Consider the following 23993-nt stretch of genomic DNA (forward strand, 5'->3'; position numbering starts at 1 on the left):
GCTAGTTCATAAACCCTATCTAAAGCATTAATAAAATGTTTTATTGTGCGATGAATTAACCAGATAGGCTAAAACTACCACGAATAAATTCATCTTATGTATAAAACTTAGACGGTACTTGTTTGAATCTTTGAAAAAAGAATCAACATGCATGCCATTGATTGACTAACATATTATTAGAATAAAAGTATGATGTTGTTAGCACTATGATGCTAATCTTATACTTTGAATGTGAGGCCCCGTTACTGTCAATGATCAGGTTGAATTCAATGATAATAATTTTAGCGTTCATTTATTTATTTTTAAAGGTTCTTATAGTCTAATTTGTTATTGTTAAAGGGAACTTTCCAGAATCCAGATAAGTAATTGTATTATTTGTATTCTGTTATACACTATATCTGTTTAATTAATTTTAATAACTCGATTAATAAGCAATAAATCTCTATTAATAAAAAAAAAGAAAAAAAACAAGAATAGAAATATGATTTCCATATTCTTGTATGCGCAAAAACTACTTATATGGCTTTATAGAATTCCTAGCTATCCGTGCCAAAGCAAAATCTTTCCCTGGGTACTATGTAGCAGACATGGAAGCAATGTTTGATATAATCCACAAATCCATTCAACTCCTCATATTCCATCATGCAAATTGCACAACAAAGACTAGCTACAATTTATATCATGACCGATCCTTTGTCTGTAAAACAGATGCAGTGCATTATTTTTATCAAACACGCCAGCAATTGCACCAGGTTTGCTCCTCTAGAGTATTTGAAGTAGGAGAGGAAATGAGATTAAAATCAGATTAGATGTGTTTTTTAAAATATAAAATAAATTGAAATATGTATTTATTTCACAAAATTTCTCAGATTGTGCAACATTGACTGCAAATGTATGCTCACTGGAAAATTGATAAATTTAGAGTAAAAAAAATTAAAGGAAAAAAACAAACAAACAAAAACAATGCTTGTTATCACCTGCCTATGTGATTACATACTGTAGGTTAAATCCCATATATCGTTTGTTTTTTTGTTCACATGCATGCTATAAATCTTGCACTGCGTGTAAGTCATGCGTGTGTTCTTGGCTCATCAATCAGAGAGGTGCAATATTTGTGTTTTTCATGATGGATGTGGATGGTTGCGTTTTGAACAATACAATATCTGCAGTAAGGTATAGAAGTTGTGTGTGTGCGGGTGTGGGCGTGCGTGTGTGCGTGTGTCGGTGGCTTTTTTTTTATTATTACTCAAGTGGGTCATAAATCATAGACTTACTGTACCAATCTTTTCGGGGCTTAAAGCTTGTCCTTGTACTGTAAATATTGATAGCATTCGGTGGTACTTAATTACTTACATTTACTCACTTTTTTGGTTTAATTAGACGGGAACCCTTCAGACCATTGGCTGTGTTATGTACACATATAGGTCTGTTTTTGAAGTTGGTATACTTGGTATGCTTTTTCCACACCAACCCAGGATTGTCTTGTTCTAACCAAGTCATTTTTAATGAACTGATGAAGCCTGTTCATATGAGAGGTGAAACATCTAACACAACCAGAATATTCATGAAATTCCCAGAGAATGAAATAACCTGGAAGGATGAAAATATTTACAGACATGTATATAGGTCCTCTTACGTTACCTTTTCCTCTTACGTCACCGTTTTATATGTGTCAATGAGCCAGGAAGTTAAGTTGGAGCTTTATGCCCTGGCAGAGTCACCCATGGTAAACAGGTACGAGACAAAGCACAGTTTATGACGATGGTGGCAACATGGGTCGCACTGCCCATGGGCTCATAACTGACGATGGGGTCAATGTGGTCGGGTGCCCTGTGAGCTAAGCGGTGGCAAAAGGCAAGAATCTTGGTGGTCCAATCAGCAGCTACAGAAAATAGTTCTTGGGACATGGAATGTCACTTTTCTTGCGGGAAGCCTGCACTTGTGGGCGGGGCAGAGAAGTTCCGACGAGACATAGATGGGCATGCGCCACACACAGCCTGGACTCTGCAACCAGTCTTCTTGAGAAACGTTGGACAATCTTCCAATCACTGGGGTTGAAGTTGAAAAGCTCTGGATGTTATGGGTCTGTCCCGGGTGACATGCTTTTAGAACAACCGCACGTACATTGGGGCCAGTACCTCTGGATTGGCTCACCAAGATGGTGGTACCCCTTTTTAGAAGGGGGACACTAGGATATGTTCCAACTACAGAGGGATCACATTCTTCAGTCTTCCTGGTAAGGTTTATTCAAGTGTTGTGCAAAGGATGGTCTGCCGGGAGGTTGAATCACAGATTCAGGTGGAACATTATGGTCAGGATGGTCTCAGCTACCTCGACCCCTTGTGCGTGCATGGGAGTTCACCCACCCAGTCTACATGCGTTTTGTTGTCTTGGAGCAGGCTTTTGTCCCACTTGAGGAGTTCTGTGGGGGGATGCTGCGGTAGTACTTGTTCATGAAGGAGCTGAGCCAAATGGAGACGCTCTCAATTTATGTTCTGTGTTCCGTGTGTTCTGGTGGATCAGAGTAAAGACTGCCCAACTGTACTCCGAGTATATAAGGACCACTATCCAGGGTCTCCATGCCAACGACAAAGATACCGTATTGAAAGCAAATGAATCAATGTAATCCTGCTGGTTATTATTTAGATGTAAATGAACATACTGATGTTTAATAAATAAAAGAAATGGAGGTCCATAGTTGCAGACATATTTTCACTCTTAGGTGTATACTTTTGATTTTGTTATGGAAAAATGCATGACAAACATCTCTATGCGCATGTGTTGCCTTTTGGCCTTTCAAAGCAAACCATGTTAAACATTTAATGCGCATCAACCGCATCCCAGACGCAGTGACAACATTAGCCGCCTCATTAACATTATAAAGGCGAGTTTGTGCGAGTGTGTGTGCGCGTGTGCATGTGTGGGCGTGTGTTTGTGTGTGCAACAATTTTAACACCCCTGGAAAGAATTCTGACACCCTTTTTTTTAATACCACTACTAATGCAGCAGTTTACTCTGAAATCCTTCCTGTTGACTTGTCTTTATCTTTTGTGTTCTATTGTTAGTCGGAATGTTCTCCAGAAGGGTTTGGGCAAGTGCAAAAAAATAAAGAAAGGAAAAAAGAACTCTTGACTGCATAAAGGTAAAGCATATGTATAATTCATCATTTCTGCCTCAGCCGTTTATGCTTAGCGGACACTGTATGCAGTGACAGCATGCTCCGTGCTGCATTGCTACCCATACATTACTGCAGCATGATGCATAATTACCCTACACCCAAAAAAAATAAACACATCAAAAGGTATGTAAAAAGGTATGTAAAACCATCTTTTCACCAATAGATGCCGCGCCCCAGTGAATGATTCTACCACATGTTACGGAAGACGTCCTCACACTACACGGCAGACATGGCATCTGTAAAGCTGATGTTTACAGTAGAGTTTAAAAGAAACGGTCAGTTGAGTAAATAAATGAATGTGTATGAAATATGTGGAATGTCATTAAAGATGACTATAAAGGCATTTACAGAAAATAAAGGTCTCCTGCTTATAATTCATATTATTGTGAGTTAAAACATGCATTAAAATGTTGCTTTCAAATGAATTTGTAAAAATAAGGGCTTCACCACATATGCCCGACAGTTTACATAATAGACACCTGGTGCATTTGAGTAAATAAACAGTATAATAAGGAAATAGGTGCTAAGTGTGTATTGATTGGTTGCATCAAATATGATGTATTTAATACTATTTAATGTCACTATATAATGGGTTTATAAAAATATCAAATATAATGTAAAAATAGAGGCATTCACAAAATTACTACTACTGTGACTACTTTTACTTCTACTACTACTACTACTACTAGTACTACTAATAACTAATAATAATAATAATAAGAAGAAGAAGAAGAATAATAATATATGTGTTTATACATACACTTATATAAAAAGACAAGTTTTGTTTTTTGAAGAACTGGTATTGGCTGCTTTTTGGAGCGTCCCTTGTGCTCAATTATAAGCAATATGGCAATATATAAACTTGCATTTTCTTTTTTTCTTTTTTTTTACAGCTTTACAGAGAAAGAGGCCCTGGAGACAAGTCATTTTTCTGCAGCACCATTCCACTCAGATGTGGTCAAAACTAAAAAGAAGGGGGTGAATATAGAAAAAAAGCACACATTTGTTTTCTCTCTTTTTTTTTAAATGAAGTGTTTTGAGAGAAATGAGTTGTGTGGTGGATGTAATGGAGGGGGGAGGGACCAATCTTGTAAACTTGCTGAGTGGAAATGCTGCGAGAGACGAGAAGCAGTTTCAGAAAGTTTGATTCCCCCAAGTGCCCCCACCCCCTTGCCCTTCCTTCTGCAGTAGGCCAGCAAACATATGGGCATGTGGATACACACTTGGCCTGTAATCTCAACAAAATGGACCTCAAGTGTTAACGTCACTGCTTGAGTCACAGTATGTATTTATGCACATCTCTATTGGACAATGCTGCCTTGTTTTTTTATTACCTTGAAGAGACGGCCTCTTAAGTAGTGAATGCATTCAAGTGCAAACCCTGATCAATTATGAATGCTTAGAGGAGGACTCTTAAAAGCTATGAGAAACGACTTAAACTGCTAGATAGATACCAGATGTGAAAATCGTAAATGAACCTTAAGCACACAGGTGAGCGGGCGAATGTTGACCAAATTGCTTGTGACTTGGAACAGAACGTGTGCTCGGGTAGTAGCTTTCATTTTTGCTCCACATTTTCTAAGTTGGCCTTTTATTCTTACGAGCGCACAATTCACAATGCTACCTAAGCAGTGTTCTTATTGATATTAAAGATCTATTTGAGCCTCCGCCTATTCTTGAATACACCTATTTGAATCATGATAGGTCAAAGAGAATAGTGTCAAAGAAGTCGTGGTGGCTCATTCATTGAAAGTGCAAGGGCGCTGCCCTTCCGTCAAGCTGAATAATTCATAAAATAATGAAAATTAAATATTAAATACATAATACATTTAAATACAAATACACTTTGCACCTTTGGGCACATAATTCCACCACCCTCAGCCAATAACAGTTTAACAGTGTTACAAGAAATATTTGATCCCGTACAAGCCAGCCAGAATTCTGGCCCCCACAATGCAATACTCCTGATCTCAATTCATCATGTATATAAAGCCACCATGGAAAAGTCATCGAAAGATGTCGGGGACAAGATTGTAAAAGTGCACCATGCTTGAATGACTCACAAAACCATCAGCAAAAGGCTTAGTGAGAAGGTGACAACAGGAAGGAATGAATGATTTGAAGGCCTTGGCACATCAGTTGGTAAGACAGTGGACTGAAATCTTGCAGTTCACACAAGGCCCACCTTCTCATCATAAGTTAGAAAGAGAACATCCAAATGCCCCAGAGACTGGGTGGAAGTACTGTGGTCAGATGAAACATAAGTTGAGCTATTTGGCATCAACTCCACCCACCAGGTTTGGAGGGGGGAAAAAAAGAGTATGACCTAAATGAAGACTATCCTCACAATAAGGAATAGAGGGAGAAATGTGATGTTTTGGGCAATAAATGGAAATCTTTTAATGTAAACCTGTTTCCCTCTGCAAGAACACTTAAAATGAATTGTGAATTGGTTTTTCAGCACCCCCAAGACACAAACACACTGCCGGGGAAAAGAGTGGCTTAAGAAGAAGAATATTAAGGTCACGGAGCAGTCTAGTCCGTCTCCAGACCTCAACCCACCAGAAAACCTGTGGTGTGGTGGGAGATGAAGTTTTGAGTTTCCAAATAGCAGCAGAGAAATTGAAGGATTTTAAGAGCTCATGGCCAAATACTCATTTCATTGCCTTGCTTGCTGAAAAGGGTTATTCCACGATGTGTTTATTTATGTTTTCTTTGGGGATCAAATACTCATGGATTCTTGACTGATATTCTGTCTATTACAGTGATGAACAAACAACCATATAAAGTAAGCTAAAGAGAGAATGAGATTTTTTTTTGTAAGAGGGGAAATTTACTTACTCAATAGGGGATCAAGTAATTAATCCTCCCCAAATTGTGCTCCATTTGTATGATCTCTTAAGATAATTTTCATCTGTGACTATATACAGCAAGCAAATGGAAGGGTTGGGGCATTTGGGGAGAGAGACATTTAACTCAAACAACTGCACTCCGAGTGAATGTTATGAAGATGCAATAGCCTCACCTGCTGGCAGTAAGTAACAGCACATCCTCGTGAAATTTCCTGGGGGACAGTATTTCAGGAAGTATCAACCTCAATGGGCTTATACATTTCACACGTTCATCCAAATGCAATGCAAATAGAGTAAAACAAGAATCAACCTAATAATTAAATGCGTTTGGGGGTTTTAATCTAATTTCTGGGCGAACAACAATAAATACCTGGATAATTAAAATGTTCAATATTTTATTTGCATTTTAATAATGTATGTTTTCATTTTTAAAAATTCTTATTCTTTAAATGCGAATATTTATACAAGGTAATCCGAATTTGTTTATCGATTACATTTTTAAAGCTTTTATTTTAGTTTACTGCGATTGGCTGGCAACCAGTTCAGGGTGTACACCACATACTGCCCGAAGATAGCTGGGATAGACTCCAGCACCCCCCGCGACCCTTGTGAGAAGCGGTACAGATAATGGATGGATGGATTGTTTTAGTTTATATGGGATTTATGGGACTGCAAATATGTATGTTTAAACAAAGTTATTTTTCATATTGAGCGCAATTTATATTATGTCCTTTTGTTTGATTGTATTCTTTTGGGATTTTGTGTGCAATATTGCTGGGTTATTTTGGGGCGGGGGCAAGTCTTTTTAATTAAAACTTTTAATTTTACATACAAGAAAGAATATTTGGAAACATTCTGAACATTTTTAACACAAGAAAGAAAATATGCAAATATATTTCTACAGCAAATATTGTTATTACATATATTTATATTTGATGTGATATCTTATTATCACATCAGTGTGTTTTGTATCCATTTATTTGTATTTGTTACTCATCACATGTGCAATGTGTCATTATTAAATTGTTTATTTAATTAAAAAAATAAAAAATGGTGGGACATTTGCAATCATAACTGCATATTTTTATATTTTTCTTTTATTTTTATTATTCTTGGGATCTAGATTTTAAAATGAGATATTGGGACTGAATCAATGTATTTTCTATCCGTTTTTGGTCGTTTAAATTGTTTGTTTTAAAATCTATAAATAGGATAGATCCTCTTTAAATATAACGTAGTTTTTGTTGCAATAAATTGTGTGTGGCCAATTAAATAAAACAAAAACAAAAATAAAATTTGAAAACAAAACCCAAAGAACCGAAAGACCGTCTTTATTTCTGGTCACGTGAGTGTTGTGTTTACAGACATCCGGGGAGGGAGGGGGGACAAAACATGGAGGACTCCACTGGCAGTAATCCCCAATCTCCCGGTTTCACAGACAAGTTAAAGTCGTGGCTCTCGTGGTCGTGGACGTACGTGTGCTTCGTGTGGTTCGGCATGGTGCTCATCATGATCTACGTGCTGTGGAGCCCCCTCAAACTGCAGGAGAGCTTCACTTCGGGTGAATGGACGCCTCTGCTCGTTAGCTTTTGTTAGCCTTCCGCTAGCCAGTGCTAGCTTCCTTCAATCAGACGTTGCAGGATTTTGACACCTGCTTGTTTAACACTTTTGGTACTTTCGCTCTTGTTTTCTGGTTTGCTTTAAGTGCTTACTTTCGCTTTGAAGACAGCATGTCACGAATTTCGTGACACTTTGCTGGCACTCCATAATGTGCAATTTATCTGTATGCGTAATGATTGAACCCTAATAACAGACATGTTGTTGATTATTATTACCTCTGTAGGTATTTGAATATGGAACTTTTTTATCATGTATTATGAATGGTGTTATTATATTTGTCTGTCATAGCTTTCTTTCTGTTGACCTGTTTTTCTGTCTGCCCAGCTGTCTAATTGTGTGCGTGTGTGTTTTTGTCACTAATGTGACCTATATATGAACTTGCTGTTTCAGCGTCGCTGTTTTTGAATACGCTGACCCCAAAGTTCTACGTAGCTCTCACTGGGACCTCTTCCCTCATCTCTGGACTCATCCTTGTGAGTTAAAAAATGTTATTACTTTTTTAATGGGTATACATAGTAGGGTAAAGATAAAGATAAAGATAAAGATGTCCTTTATTAGTCCCACAATGGGGAAATTTGAAGCAGTATACAGCCAAACAGAGTTTTCAATATATATTATGTGATGCGTGTTTACCACTATATACGTACTTCATAGATCATACTAGACTTTTTGTTTTTCTTTTTGTCAAAACTTTTAAACCCGACATAATGCCTTGTTGCATTTGTATACCAACCTTCATTTTAAGCCTTTTTTCTGGGTGGATACATGCCAGAACTGTTGTAAAAAGTTTCTTTACTTTACTTTTTTCAATATCTACATTTCTCCATTATTTCTATTTCTCAGACGTTTCTGCTTTTTGCATTACTACAAACCTATCAAAAAAATTGTTAGGTATGTGTGTCTGTATTTATTTATTTTTTTTTTTATGAGTGTGCGTGTGATTGTCAAGTTCATTTGTGTTTAGGCTTGTTGCTGTGTACAGTGGCCTTAGGTCATTAAACTGACCTTTCATACATGTTAGGAAATCCACGCAAATTGCATCGCAAACGCAGAAGAAGAAAAACACTTTAACTGAACAACAACACCAAGCTGCCACTGGATGTTGAGGAAAATACTTGAATTGCTTTGGCCTGATTCAGCGAATCACCAACCATAGGTTAAGAAAACTGCAAAATTGGGATACTCATCGACCTGATAATTTTATAAATGTTCCCCGTCGCAGATATTTGAGTGGTGGTACTTCCGAAAGTACGGAACGTCCTTCATCGAGCAGGTCTCTGTGAGCCACCTGCGTCCCCTCCTCGGCGGAGTGGAGAGCACCTCCAGCACTGGCCTCTTCTCGTCTGTCAATGGGGAGGCCGAGCCTAGACCCAGCGTGTCAGGTAACAAGCAGACACACATTTAAACAGTAACATCTGTAATACTAACCCCACTCATATTATTGATGCGTTCTTCTTCATAGAGTGTAAAGTCTGGAGGAATCCTTTAAACCTGTTCCGAGGAGCAGAATACAACAGGTAAAGAAAAACAACACCTCACATATGATAGCTATTACGGAGTGATCCAGAATTAATTATTTAATAACATTTTTCTGGGTTTTTCAGGTACACGTGGGTGACGGGAAAAGAACCGCTGACGTACTACGACATGAACTTGTCGGCCCAAGACCATCAGACCTTTTTCACAGGAGACACACAGCAGTTCAGGCCTGAGGATTCGGGTGTGTGTCAAGTCATTCTTTAGCACACCCACAAGTGACTCATTGAATGTGCCGCGATATGAATTTCTTTTTGTCCCTACAGTCATGCAGAAGGCCTGGAGGGAGCGAAATCCTCAAGCCAGGATTAGAGCAGCTTACCAGGCTATAGAGTTGAACCACGAGTGAGTCCTACCTACTCCTAAATTGTATTGTATGTACTGTAGCTGGGGCGGGGGTGTCCTTTAATTTGTGTGAAAGCATTTTTTGGAATCACATTAAATATTATACACGATATATTACATTGGATTTGAAGTGAAAGTGGACTATTTTGGAGAAAGACAGACAGGGCGGAATCACACAACATTGTAGAGGGACCACATGCAAGCACTTTCTACTCATTATTATGTAGGGTCATCTTTTGAACTCTTGCTTCCAACCCCACACCTGAATTAATCTGAGGATGCCCTTCAGGTGTTTTTTTTTTTTTTTGCAACTGTTCTAGTTAGCAATGCAATTAAAATGGGCGTTTGTTTGCTGTGGGTGAGTGGCACTGCAATTGTTTGAGGGACGGGCACTATTTGAGGAAATGCAGTCATCTTAAAAAAAACATTTTTAAAAAGTGTTCAGCAGAATCCTTTTCTTTTCCTGCAGATGTGCCGCAGCCTACGTGCTTCTTGCCGAGGAAGAAGCCACAACAATCACAGAAGCCGAGCGCCTCTTTAAAAAAGCTCTAAGCATAGGTAAGAAACGGATGTGAACAAATGGTGTACTGTGTGTAGAATTATAACGCATGGAGTTATCCAGTTCTTTCATCATCATTTGAATGGATTGCGCTGCTTTGTTCCATTTTCCTTTTATCAACACCACATTCAATTTGAAATTGTTATTGAAATTATTTGAGGAGGGCACTTCGGTCTTATTCGAAAAAGCCATTGCTCACCCCAGACTTTTGTCCAACCAGGCGAGTTCTTAAGTAATCCCACAGTCTGAGAAGAAACATGAGCCGTGGACAGAGTAAAAGCATCATTTATATTTTTCACTCATGGGCGCACCACTTAATTACCAATTTGGTGAATTTGACTTGTCAATTTACTGAAGAGGATCAGTTGATCTGCAGTAAAAGTCCGATTCCGTAGATGTGTCCCTTTCAAGTTGTTTCACCAAAATATGGCATTGAACATGAATCACGGGAATTGCAACCAACCGTTGCATTCAGTGCTTTCACCTGGCCGTGCGGACTGCCATGTTTTATCGACTGATCTGTTGTGTTTTGTAGCAGGTAAAGATATCAACTTGCTGGTCTACATAAAGCGCCGACTGGCCATGTGCGCGCGCAAGCTCGGACGCATCAAAGAAGCTGTGAAAATGATGAGAGATGTAAATGGACAACACAACATTCACAACATTATGAAGTGTAAAAGACATCCAATACAAGAGCTGTATCAAAGAATGCTGACTGTTTTGGTTCATTTGTATCCCCTCGACAGTTAATGAAGGAGTTCCCGTTGTTAGGGATGTTAAATATACATGAAAACCTCCTGGAGGCGCTCCTTGAGCTGCAGGCATATGCCGATGTCCAGGCTGTCCTCGCCAAATACGACGGTACGACCGCTATGCACTCGAGCGGCACCTCCGTTTTCTCTTACATCCTTTTATGTCCTCTCTCCTTCCACCGTAGACATCAGCCTCCCGAAATCGGCCACCATATGCTACACGTCTGCCCTGCTGAAAGCGCGGGCCGTGTCAGATAAGTACGTCTCCTTCCCTCTCACTGCGAGGAGTAAAAATATCAAAGACCGTTTTGCGTCATATGCATACTTTTGTTTCATCAGATTCTCCCCAGAGGCAGCATCGCGGCGGGGGCTTAGTACCGCCGAGATGAACGCCGTAGAGGCCATTCACAGAGCTGTGGAGTTCAATCCACATGTGCCCAAGGTCAGTCGTCTCTGCACTGAGATGTAGTCCAGTCAATACGCTATTTGTGGTCTTCAATTTGTGACTGAGTTCCATTTCTGTGGTGGCAACATGACCAGAGTATAACAAAAATATTATTAAGGGCTGTAGTCAATCACTAATGTCGTAATAAATACATTTATAGCTACAGTGACATTCTAGCAAGTCAACGCTGTTGGAACTGAACTCTCACTCCAGCAGAGGGCAGTGTGACGCCACTTGGGTTCACACTTGCACAGCTCTGGCTGTTGATGACTAAAGCATAATCGTGTTTGGGACAAAACGTCACTGTTGACTGATTAGACTTTTATCGGACGTGCACATGAGTCATAAAACGGAATCTTTTCCTGTCTTTCGCATAAAATGGCGAATGATCTCGTTAGCGCAGCAAGGCGTGGTTTCATCGGTCGGATGTCATATCTGAGTGAGAGAAAGGTAATCGGTGTATTAGTGTGCCTTGGGTGAGGGCGCTTTGGGGGATTGGCGACATCACTGTGGCGCTTTGATCCAACGTTTGATTTTAGTGTGAGGACCCTCATCTTCATCATCTTTCCACCCCGTAGCACTGTGAGCCCACAGGCCTCTCATCAGACACCCTCATCTCGTTTCTTGGCCTCTCATGTTCCCTCATCCCCCCACTCGTCACCTGCTCAAGCACGACAGACTGAACTACCAGAACCGTGTCGGCTTTACAAACTGACCCCTTTGGCATCTTTTAGCTGTGGAACTGCATAACAAAAGGGATGCATTTCAGATGAGGATAACATATAGTAGGGCGGAACAATTATTCAAATCGACAACGCAGTGTAGTATCATGCATTTTCAAATCGCAAAAATTTTTTTTTGGAGCAGTTCGTAGGCTTTATATTATTTTATACATGTATATTTGATTAAATAATTATATAGTGTCTTGATAAATTAAGCAGATAACCACTTTATTTCCATAAGTTGGTTGTGTTTTATTTTTTGTAGATATGTGCTGGATAAAATCTATATCGTGTCTAGATAATGTGAGCGCTTAAGAAGCACAATCCACATGTTTCCATGTCATTTTTCCCAAAACTTGAAAAGTTGAAGTGATAAAGCAGAGCTACCGATCTAATCTGATTTATGATTTACTTATGCCTCTCTCGTTTGGTACAATTTTGTGAGTTGCCGTAGAGAATGCATTACAGACTGCAAAACAAAGCGTCTTGTGAGTTAACAACTCTAATTTCACTAGATGCCTTCCGTATTAATTTATGGTTCTAAATATGTATAATAAATCTGATGAATTTTTCTGTAACACATTTTTTTTGAAATATTTATAATAATATATGATAATTCAAATACATGGGAAAGAGCAACTCTAAAATAATTTTAAATTGCAATCGCAATATTGCGGCAAAGATTTGCAATTTGATGATTTTTCATAATGTACAGCCCCAACTTGATTCTGCTCAAATTGACTGGGAACAGAACACTCAGGGACATCCCGTTCAGGTCAGAACCATGAGTATTCTGTTCTGCTTGTCCTCATTTGAGTTGTGAATGACTTGGAGCTTCTGTTGTTTGGCCTGAGGAGGGGGTGCACCCTGAACTGGGTACCAATTAATCACAGGGCCCATCCGTCCAGTTTCTGCAGCACGCCACTTACGCCCATTACCTTCTCGGGTAACTGAAGCCTGTCCCAGCTGAATTGAGTTGAGAGGAGCAGGATCCATCTACCCTGCGCTGGTCGCCAGTCAATCGCAGGGCACAGCCATGTGCATGCTAATTGACATTTGTAATTCGGTGGTTGGGTGATTTATGTGCTACCGATGTGAGTGAAAATACAATAATGCTTTTCCCAATTACAGTAGTTGCCGTTTTCCTCTTGCCATCTCCCTAGTGCTGCTCCCAGTTATCATGGTAACAAAGTCATTCTTGCTCCTTGGAGTTTTTGGACGAAAAGCATGTCACAGACGTGTTATTTAGACAACTGGGAATAAATTCTGGACTTTAAACACCCAATTGTTTGACGTAATCGCGAGAAATGTAATGATTTTAAAGGCTGTCTCAATCGCCTTAACCGGCCGGGTCACACCGCAAAAAGTACTCATCTTCTAAAGGACGCGGTTTCCCTTCATCTTTTCTTCCCTCCAACCATTTCAATCAGCCACTGTTTGTCTGCGTGGTTTGGAAGCTGACATCCCGCAGCTTGCTGGTTTAGCTGATAAAGTGTCGTGGCTACACCACTCTGCTTTACATTACACTGGCCTCCAAAGCCGTTGCAATTTAGCCCCCGTCTACCTCGCTAGTTTGCTCCACTTTGGTTGACAGTTTCTCATGTCACCTCATTGCAGCTGACAGTCTCCCGTCCGGATTCAAGAGCTGAGATGTGTTTACCGCCAGAAGATTGGCTTTTTCTTCACTTGTAAACGGACACGGAGTAACAGGCCGGCGCTCAGGATAAAGACGGATCGAGTTAAAACCAAAGGGTTTTTGGTTTAGGACAGTTCTCTGGCACGTTACATCAAGGTGTTTACTCAATCTACAAAATTCACTTTTGCGTGTGTATTCCGAGTCATAAAGAGCCAATTACATGCCCTGATGCCATTGTTCCTCAGCGTGTTCTATTGTAAAAGAGGCTGCAGATTAGAGTCAGAAGGCGGCTTATGAGTTATGCTCCGGGCTTAGAAGTGCCCAGGGATAAAAGGAGAGCACATGAAACTCAATCCCTTCATCAAAGAGGCGACAGTGAGCGAAGAGGCAGATCTGAGAACAAGAGAAGCGAGGGAGGGCGGGGGTGCAGGCCAGTGCAGAGAACTGAGGTGTCACCAGGTTTAATGCTGCGGAATGCAAGCAGGGACAGCTGAGCCTCTCTCGATGATCAATCTTGGGCCATGTGCATTGAGCGTGGTGGGCTTTTTTTCTTCTCCGCGTTTTGGCTCGGGCTGAACGGTTTTGAAAAATAGTCTACAAATTGTGATTTTATTTGAAATTTTTCCAATATTGCAATTGCAATTTAATTTACAATTATTCTTTCAAGGTGCACTTCCAATATATTATGATGTATGACTGTTAAATCAAACAATACATTTATCCGTATTACAATAAACAATATCTGAAGTGTTATACATTGTTTTGATCTTGGGCAAGGCATCTGAATTTATTTAGTGCAGTTCATGCACAAGGCAACTCACTGCGTTTCACAAAAGCAAAGATGCAACACCTACAAGCATTTGCAAACGCATAAATTAACGACATTCTGAAGCAAAGCACAGAAAACAAAAACTTACAAAGATTTCTTAAAGAACGTACATTGACACAATTTAAGCACATTAACAGAAAACTTTCAGAACATTTAAAAGTAAAGGAATAAGAGGTCATAGGTTAGGCTTGTGCTAAAATAAAGGCAACTGACACCTGAATTTAATATGAAAGACAGTTTTTCTTCTTTGCTAATTTTAAAATCACATAGATGTGCATTCTTGAGATGTAAACATCAATCAGTAAATCAAATCAGATTACAGCAATTATTATGCTACATGAAATGATATGTAAACGTGGACTTCACTTCTTAAGCACTAAACATATCGAGGCACTAAATACATAAATAAATGAAGGGCTGCAGCGATACATGTTTGTATTAAATCGTTCGGTGCAGTGGTTACGGTTTGGTGTGCACTGCATTGAATGATATGTTTGTTTTTTGTTTTTTAATTTATCATTACCGCTGTAACAGCCTGTTTCTGCATCTCAAACTGCTCGCCAGTTTCGTTTTTAAATCAGCAAAGAAAGCGCCTATGTTAATACTAATCTGTATATCATTCGTTCCTTTGTTTTTCAAAACAAAACAGCAAAAAAAAAATCTGACTTGTTTTCACAGAATTCGTTCCAAAAAAACAAAATAAAAAAAAAACAAAACGAAAATGATTCATTTTCCAATTTCACATTTTTTCTACAAATGGAAAATGGAAAAAACAAATAACGTTTCATTAAATTCTGATATATTTCATCTGACGCAAGTCACGTGATCCAGAATGAACAGGAACTTCACATTTCTATTGAGTCTTACAGGCATGAGCACATTTAAAAAAAAAAAAAAAAAAACATAATTCACGTGTGGTTACATATACAATATTGAGAAAACAAGTTTTTTTTTTCAATTTCTGCTTTGTTTCGAAAATCAAATGAATGAATGCTACATGGATTAATACTGACATTCCTCTTCATTACAGCTACACCTACTTATCTTGGACGGTAATTTAAGCAGGTCATTGTGACTGATGGTGTCAGCAGAAGTCACAATAATTTAGTACCAAATGTAGTAATAATATGCAACTAGAAACAACACCCCTGTCACTCTAATACACAAAGCCTGCACAAAATAACACATAAATCAGTGAACATGTATGCATGTTCTTTGTTTATGTGTTTGTGTGTGCTTAGGTCACATAACTTGCATATGTGTAGTGTTACCCGTCATCCGGTCATAATTTTTTTTTTTTTTTGCACCTTTCCTCGTTAGCCGGTGAGATGGAGTTTATCCATTCTCACTGTTGGTGAGAGAAGTGGGGTACACATTGGACTGGTCACAAGCCAATCACAGGGCACATGTATAATTATTCACATTCGTAATCACGCCTGTGGACATTTTAGAGGAGACCATGAATCGAACATCAACCGGAGTGCCTGGAGGGAAACATGTAAACTCCACACAAATGATTGGCCATTTTCTTCTTGAGGATGATTCTTATGTTTGGTCTCGTCTGAGAATTTTGAGAACCTTTGCACCATTAAAAAAAAAAACAAAAACGATAACCACGGGTACATTTGGAAAACACAAAATTTTGCAAATGTATGACTATTTTTGGGTATGGAACTTTTTTGTTAAATATTTTATTTTAAAAAAATGAACAGATAACTAAATAGAATGTAATACGTCATCTCACTCTCAATTTCAGCCATACTTTTCTCTAACTCTCCCGTGGAGGCATCACAAAAAAACATGAAAAAGTCAAATGAAAAGCAAAATGTTTTTGAAGTTGCAACTTCTCTTCCGAAATTTGCTGCCGTAACCTGATGATGGTTTATTTTGAGGCCAAGTTTCCCCGTTGAACTCAAGCGTTGTTGGATTTATTTATTTATTTATTTTCCAATTTATTTTGGGTTGGACTTCGGAGGCTCTTCTTTGCCGCTTTGGTTCTTCTGACATGGGATTCCTCTAGGGGATAAATCAAGGCGAATGGACGCATCTGACATGGATGAACGAGAGTCAGATGGTAAACGGAGGAGGAGATGACCAAGCGTTGGCCGCACGGTCGCCCGGGTTGGCTGGTTGGCTGGATGAGCCTGTGACCATGGGAGGGGATTAGACAGGATTAGCTCGGGAAGGGGCGAGGGGGGCAACCTTCCCAAAGTGTCTGAGATCCGGAGCGCTGTGAAGCTGGCCGCCCGGGAATCTAGCCCCGGGGTGGGCTGGGCTGAGATGGCGTCGGCTGGGAAGGGGGGGGGCTTGCAATGCGGCTTTTGTTTGACATGGAGTCCTGCCACTCTGGAAACCACAGACATGAGAGATCGAGCCTGGCGTGTTCATCAAAGATGGGCTGAAGGTCTACATGAAGAATTGGCTTTACGTTTGTCAGCCTGGTGAGCCGACTGTGTCACTAGGACTAAGTTACAACAAGGTGGCTGGGTGGGAAGTTACACGTGCACCAAGTCACTGTTCTGTAGTGGAACAATAACACACCTCTCTCACCCTCACCCTCCCGCCTTGCAAAAAAGGAGGCTCTTGCTAAATACCTCACATGAGCAAAGTATGTTTTTAGTCTGCTGGGAGTTTGCCAGAGGGAATTGCACAATAGGATATAGTCAGTGAGGCGAAAGAAAAGAAGTGGGGGGTGGAATAAACGAAAGAGATTGATTTGACCACAAAGAGAAGATTTTTTTCATTTTTTTTTTTTTCTTTTATGAAGCTAAGTCACATCAGCGTGATATGGAACCACATTGCATCATCTCAATGGAGGCCACCAAAAGAATGTAGACTTTCACAGTCGGGTGCTTTGCTTTTTAAAACACTGTACAAACCGGATTCCTCTGTGTGTGCTTTTTAAATCATTTTTATTGCTAGTTTATGTGTGCTCCGGTAGTGATATCAAAACGAGGTATTGGTTGTCTTAGTTTGGTCCCAAATGCAAGGAAAACTAAGAGAAACCCATTTGGGGACGATGGAGGGATCCTTCATCAAGAATGATTTGATGCTTTACAGTATTCATTTTATGAAATGAAGTGCGGTTCTCCTTAGGACCTGTCGCAATCCAAAATGTTGCGTCTATATTTCAACACTACTTCAGACCTAAATGCACACACGCAATCGCAGAGCTCGCAGGGACGAACAACCATCCGTGCTCAGACTCATACCTAGGGGCAATTTAGAGTGTCCAATCAACTTGCCAGGCATGTTTTTGGAATGTGGGAGGAAACCAGAGTACCTGGAGGAAATCCACGCAGGCACAGGGAGAACGTGCAACCTCCACACAGGAAAGCCCAAGCCGGAATCTAACCCACGACCACTGCATTGTGAATCCATCGTGCTAACTAGTCGACCACCGTGCCGCTCATCCATTTATGTTAAGCTTTTATGTTAAAAGTTTAATTGTGACTACCAGTTTTCAATTCGTCCAAAAAAACCACTACTTAGTTCACATTCAAATCTTGGAGCATAATTTCACAGCTTTTAGTGTTTTCCACAAGGGTGTGTCACTACTGAAATAATAACTGTATGTTGCTATGGGGACTTTTATTATTATTTTTTTTTTAACATTCTTTGGCCAATTTGACCAATATGCACTATATTCGAAATGGACAAAATGGCTTGACAACAAAATATTGAATACAAGTGAGGAGTTTTAAAAGATGAGAAGCATTTCTCATGTGGATGTTTCAAGAGTTTTTTTTTGTGTATCGAAACAGCAATGTTTAATATATTTGGTGTCATCTTCCTCTTGTTTAGTACTTATTAGAAATGAAGAGCCTGATACTGCCGCCGGAGCACATCCTGAAGAGGGGTGACAGCGAAGCGGTGGCGTACGCATTCTTCCACCTGCAGCACTGGAAGAGGGCAGAAGGAGCCTTAAACCTTCTCCACTGCACATGGGAGGGCAGTAAGTACCTCTTTCTTTTTTCGGTTCTTTCTCAGTGTAAAAATGTTTTTCACAATTGAGCTATAGAATGTGAATTATTGAAACTGTATGTATTTGCAGCCTTCCGGATAATTCCCTACCCACTGGAAAAGGGTCACCTGTTCTACCCTTACCCAGGATGCACAGAAACGGCAGATCGGGAGCTGTTACCATGTAAGCAAAAGCCAGAAGCACCATGATAGAGGACATAACACGGACGTATTGACACTGTTAATTTGTTTGTATGCAAATAGTTGTGTCTTTGGCATGTCTGCCCAACCCTTAAGTGCGATATTACACAACTGAGCGAATAAGCTGCCATTTTTCAAAAATGCGTGTCATTCTGGATTTTGACAGATCGAAGTAACAGCGCGGATAATTCACATAATAGTTTCCCGGCCGATGACTTGGCAGCTAAACTGGGCGAAGAGCCGTCATTTCCAAATCACTGTCAGATTACAGCAAAACATAATTGTTGCAAGTGGAGCTGCGGTGTCTACACGTTATCAGTTAACTTCTACTAACCGAAACATGCTCAAATACCAACTGAGTGACTCCAGGCTTCTTAGGCACTCACTAGGCCACACCCCTTAAAGGCACTCAATAACATAACAATGTTCTGTTGGTGTGTATGTGGTGGTTCTTGTGTGGGCTGAAATGGATTAACAGCATTTCAGTTAATTTTACGGAAAATGTATTTGACAGACGGGTAAAATTGATTTGCAAGCTTGGTAGAAAGTCAAGTTACCACCATGTCTCCATGGAACCTTCTGTGTTTTGTGGCTTTTTTACACCACGGCTCCTTCTTGTCACCCTCCAGCATTCCACGAGGTGTCTGTGTACCCAAAGAAAGAGCTTCCTTTCTTCATTCTCTTCACCGCGGGCCTTTGCTCCTTCACCGCCATGCTGGCCATGCTCACACATCAGTTCCCCGAGCTCATGGGCGTCTTCGCCAAAGCAGTAAGTATCCTCACGTCTTACTTTCTTCACCTTAAAAGGTTCCTCCAGCGCGACTCCCGACCACTTCAAGTTATCTGCGCTTGACCCCCCCTCCCACTTTTTTTTTTCTGTTAAGTGTTTAAATAATCTTATTTGCAATGTGAGCCTCCTGCGGTAATTACCGCCTTGCATTACTGTCAGGCTCATGGGAGTCGTAGGCCCGTAAAGTGTAAAGCGTTTCCCCCGCCAACACAAGCTCGAGTCCAGCGAAGGTATCGCTGCCGGACAATTGCAAACACAGTCGCATGATAGCCTGCGTGCGTGCGTGCGTGACTTCCGTGTGCTGTTTATTTACAGCTAAGGTGTTGTTTGGCGAGCACCTCACTTCACGGCTGTCATGTTTATTAGTCTGACCGTCATGAGACCGAAAACGTGGTCCCCGAGAACATCGAGTACTCCTTTTTTTTGTTTTGTTTTGTTTTGAGAAAAGATAGCGCAGATGGGATTTCAAGTTTGGCAAGCAGACTTTTGTGTAAATGTTCAGATGGAGTACATGAAAACCACCAAAGGGGGACGGCAAGGTTGGGAAAGACATGAGGTCTTTTTGAGCGAAAACACATTTTTCTTCAGATACTCCTGTCGAGAACATCCAAGTGAGGGCAGAAGTTGCTTGTAATCTCACTTGTTTCATTTTTGAAAGTTTTAAAGTTCGAAATTTTCCATCAAAATGAGCTGGATCTTCTGTGAATACATTTTGTTCATTCGGATATATTCCCATTAAATTACTCTCAATTCCCATGGAAAATTTTCAATTTGAAATATTTCCCCAAATCCCCCTGCTTTAATTTCCCTTGGAAATTTACCAGATATTATCCACTGATTTGCAACCCTTAGTTATCACACTACTTGATAATGCTAATTCTGGGTTTAATCCGTTTGGATTCAAACGTTATCCATCTATAATACTCCACGTCAGCCTGTTAATGTGAGATTGAAATTTCTGTATCCTGTCCCCTCAACTACTTTTTTAACATTATGTCGTCACAGTAAAAGGTTTTTATCAAGATTGCATGCAATAGTGTGCGGCGCTGCGATGGTAAAAGAACGCACAACCAGTTACTGCCAAACTTGCTATTTTTTCATTTGATTGTTTTTCTATTCATGGCCAAAAGTATTTTTTGTATCAATATTTATACTAATTTTGACTTTACTAATGAATTAGTGTATAAATAGTGAGAGGCTACAGTAAGTTCCGACTTGTTCAAATATGGGTTATGTCATAAATGGCAAGAGAAAAAAAAAATAATTGGCAGGATCCCACTAAAGCCACTGCACCACTCACATTTTTGTTAACTATTAATCGTGTTTTTTGAAGAACAATGATGAAATTATACTTTGCCACTAGGGCTGGGCTAATGTTGCAATATTGATATCTGAATAGATATTAGAGCTGCATGCTATTGGAAAAACATGGATGGATGTTGACTGTATAAACTATATCAATATTGCAATATTCACTGTGTACCTTAAGAACTGTCATTTTTATTATCTAATGAAATAATTTTGTTTTTTTCATGCGACAAAATAACCAATCTCAATGTGCTAATTAATTCCAATTCCCCTAGATAATATCCAAATATTTGTTGGCGATGTGCATTTAAGTATCTGGCTTATCAAATTCAGATTAAAGCATACAATTCCATATAACAGTTATTGCAAGTCTTTGCGATATGCATATTGCATAGGCCATGATTGTGATATTGATTTTTGTTCGATATATTGTGCAGCCCTAATGGATATTAATCTTGAAAATGAAGACGATATCAGTCATGTGGACTTTCCATGCTCGCGGTGCATGTGCAGCTCAGGCCAACCACAACAACATTCCTCCTTTGTCGTTGATCTACAGCTAAAGTCAGCCAATGACAATCATCTGATGACGGGAGTAAATGAGTGGGACACACACCTGCGCGCGCACGCACACAATGCAGACGTGCAGCAAGCACGCATTTCACTGTCCAAAGCGAGCGAGACACAGCCGTGTGCTGTCAAGCTGTAAAAATACACTATATGCAGTACACGTATATTGTGTTATAAAACAATATTTAACCATGTTTATAATTTCATATCTAACACTTCTATTGTCATAATTATTTTTTTGAAGCTCAGTAGTAGATTTTTTTTTTTTATTTATTGTTGACTTAATTTGATAACTGTCAGTTCTATTTAAAAACCTTAAAATAGCCACATCCTTTGGGATTGATTTATTCTTCCAAAAAATGTTGTAATATGTGAAATGTAAATTAGTCGCTGTACAGCTTGTAGAACAGTGTACATTTCTAAAGAAATCAACATGCAGCCAATTAATCCGCTAGCAACAAAAGTGGGTGCACCCCTAAGTGAGAATGTCCAAATGTCCCAGTTTTCCCACCCTGGTGACATGTGATGTATTGTGTTAAAACCAAGGTCTCAGGTGTGACAGGGAGCAAATGTGCTAAATTTGGTGTGATTGCTCTCAGGTTTTCTTTGAATGGTCGCTAGATGGAACCTCATAAAATGTGTATACTGACTACACTCTAGCAAAGTGGCATTTCTTCAGTGTTGTCTTATGAAATCTTGCAATCAAATATTTATACAAATATGCGTGGTGTACTGGTACATAGGTTTGTGAAATTCCATAGATATTAATTCGGACTTAGGCACTTGGACATCCAACAGTGGTTAGAATGTCACTGTCTCAGCTTCCCTCCCTTTCCAGTTTTTCAGCACACTCTTCGCGCCACTGGGATTCTTCGCGGACAAGATGGAAAGCTTCATGCCGTCCAGTTTTTGGCACCAACTGACTCGGATCTGACCCCAACACACGCACACACAGTGGGAAAAACAAAGTTGCTCTCCTGTCCTCAGCATTACTGTCTACTTGCTGCTTTGTTTCTGATTATATTGGCCCGGGTCGTATCAACAAAGCAGTCAGTACCACTCTTAAGACGCTCGCTCTTCCAGCTGCCTGCTGCGAGTCCAAGAACTCGACATTTACATTTATTTGTTACAAGGGGAATTTGAAATGGTTTGGGGCGTTTTATTTGAGCTAATGGTTGTTGTACACTATGTCATATGTAGCCAAAAATGGAGTCTCAAAATGATTTATTTGGCACAGTAATAAACTGTGTCGTCATCGGTAGGGGTAAGAATGGTAGTATATTAATAATGATAATTTATCTACAGCATTTACATCCCAATATTGATTTATGACTCAATTGCTTTAAAAAGTGCCCCAATTGGTTATCATCCGCTAAGACAAATAAGGAAAAACGGGAAAAACAACCGATTGGCCCTGGAATTTAAAGCTGTCACTAACAAATAATTTTAGAGTCGATAATCCGATTGATTATTCCATCAATTACTTGAGTAATTGATTGCACGCCCCAACACACACATACTGGTCCCCCCGAAAAAATGCCTCCCATTTAATTAAAGATGACTTAAATGCAAAGTCCATGCAAATTGGAAATAAATATAAATTCAACACGATGCAGAGAATTTGAAAGAATTGAAAAAGCAAAATCATGTATTTAATATGAGGCTTGGAAATGGTGAAAAATCATTCCATTGTCTTTGCTCTCAAACCTCTGTGAATGTCTGCTGAAACCTCGCCACGCTCAACTGTTAACTGTCGATCAAATATCACGAGTACGACCTGAGGAATTAATACTACGACTTTCCTATGCCTCCAAATAACTACACGTTTGAGCCGCGAAAATATTACTGCTTAGAGCCTTTGGTGGCTGGTCGGTTCCAGTTGTGACCCGAACAAAACTCAGATTTCCTGATGGGTCAACGAGATCAGGCCCAAATGAACTTTGCTCTTATAGTTGAATGGGTCCAAATTGGATGATTTCAGAAAATTGATGTCAACTTGGACTTTGTCTGTGATTTGTGGTTCCCACACCGAATCCAGGAGTGTCTCAGACACCACGGTGGGCATTTGGAGCACATTTTGAATTGCAAAAATGAATTACATTTGCAGGTTGTAATCGACGTAAGGTGTCCATGACCATTCAGTACTATTGTATCATTTCATAGCTGGTTACAATCAAAAGTGGTAAGTGCCTTTTTTAATCTCCTCTTAAAACAATCTTAACCTGGCATTGTTAGTGTCCATCGAAGACTAATTTAATTTTATTGTTGTTGATCGGTGTTGATAAACGACAAAACACAAAAATGAGGCCTATATGTTAAAGCTTCGTTGTGAAAAAAAAAAGAAGAAATGTGAAACCTTATGCTGAAGACAGGAGACTATTCTCATGTTTGAAAAGCGTTTGAAACGAAACTCCCAATAAAATGACTCCTGTGAAAGTCGAATATTTGTTTTGGGGTGTTTTTATTATGCTGGTGTTGTTCTGGGCTTCCTTTTGTTTTTCATCCACATGACGCCACATTTATCTACTAGTCGGAATCAACAAATCTTTTGACGGGAGATTTGTTTTTTGCGTTCGAAGACTTCCTTTTTGCTGTGCAGCCCAGTTGCCGCCAGCACGGGCTCATCATTTTGATTATACCACTTTAGAACCATCAGCCGATGTTTTTCAACCAACTTATCGCTGCTG

General features: G+C 39.7%; 1 protein-coding gene across 2 annotated transcripts; it reads left to right on the plus strand.

Annotated features, from left to right (window-relative positions):
* Positions 1 to 7393: 7393 nt before the first annotated feature.
* st7l (suppression of tumorigenicity 7 like) lies at positions 7394 to 23748 on the plus strand. 2 transcript variants are annotated; one of them, XM_088309055.1, is made up of 15 exons: positions 7394 to 7591; positions 8041 to 8123; positions 8873 to 9032; positions 9113 to 9167; positions 9255 to 9370; positions 9453 to 9531; positions 10001 to 10089; positions 10626 to 10726; positions 10837 to 10951; positions 11028 to 11100; positions 11182 to 11284; positions 18279 to 18429; positions 18529 to 18621; positions 19268 to 19407; positions 22128 to 23748. In XM_088309055.1, exons 1-15 carry the CDS (start codon positions 7423 to 7425, stop codon positions 22227 to 22229), a joined length of 1629 nt encoding a protein of 542 aa, XP_088165181.1. In that variant the 5' UTR covers positions 7394 to 7422; the 3' UTR covers positions 22230 to 23748. The 2 variants fall into 2 exon arrangements, with proteins under 2 accessions (XP_088165181.1, XP_088165179.1); XM_088309053.1 differs by having other exon boundaries at positions 22145 to 23748.
* The last annotated feature ends 245 nt before the right edge of the window (positions 23749 to 23993 follow it).

The sequence above is a fragment of the Idiotropiscis lumnitzeri genome, chromosome 11 (genome assembly GCF_059441095.1).
Source record: "Idiotropiscis lumnitzeri isolate Australia: NSW breed Sydney's pygmy pipehorse chromosome 11, RoL_Ilum_1.0, whole genome shotgun sequence".
NCBI classification, from domain to species: Eukaryota; Metazoa; Chordata; class Actinopteri; order Syngnathiformes; family Syngnathidae; genus Idiotropiscis; species Idiotropiscis lumnitzeri.

Excerpts from the sequence above, each read along its gene's own strand:
- st7l (XM_088309055.1), top strand. The coding sequence starts at position 7,423 with ATGGAGGACTCCACTGGCAGTAATCCCCAATCTCCCGGTTTCACAGAC. Across the intron at positions 10,727-10,836 it reads CTGTGAAAATGATGAGAGAT|TTAATGAAGGAGTTCCCGTT; the intron begins GTAAATGGACAA and ends TCCCCTCGACAG. Across the intron at positions 11,101-11,181 it reads GCGCGGGCCGTGTCAGATAA|ATTCTCCCCAGAGGCAGCAT; the intron begins GTACGTCTCCTT and ends TTGTTTCATCAG.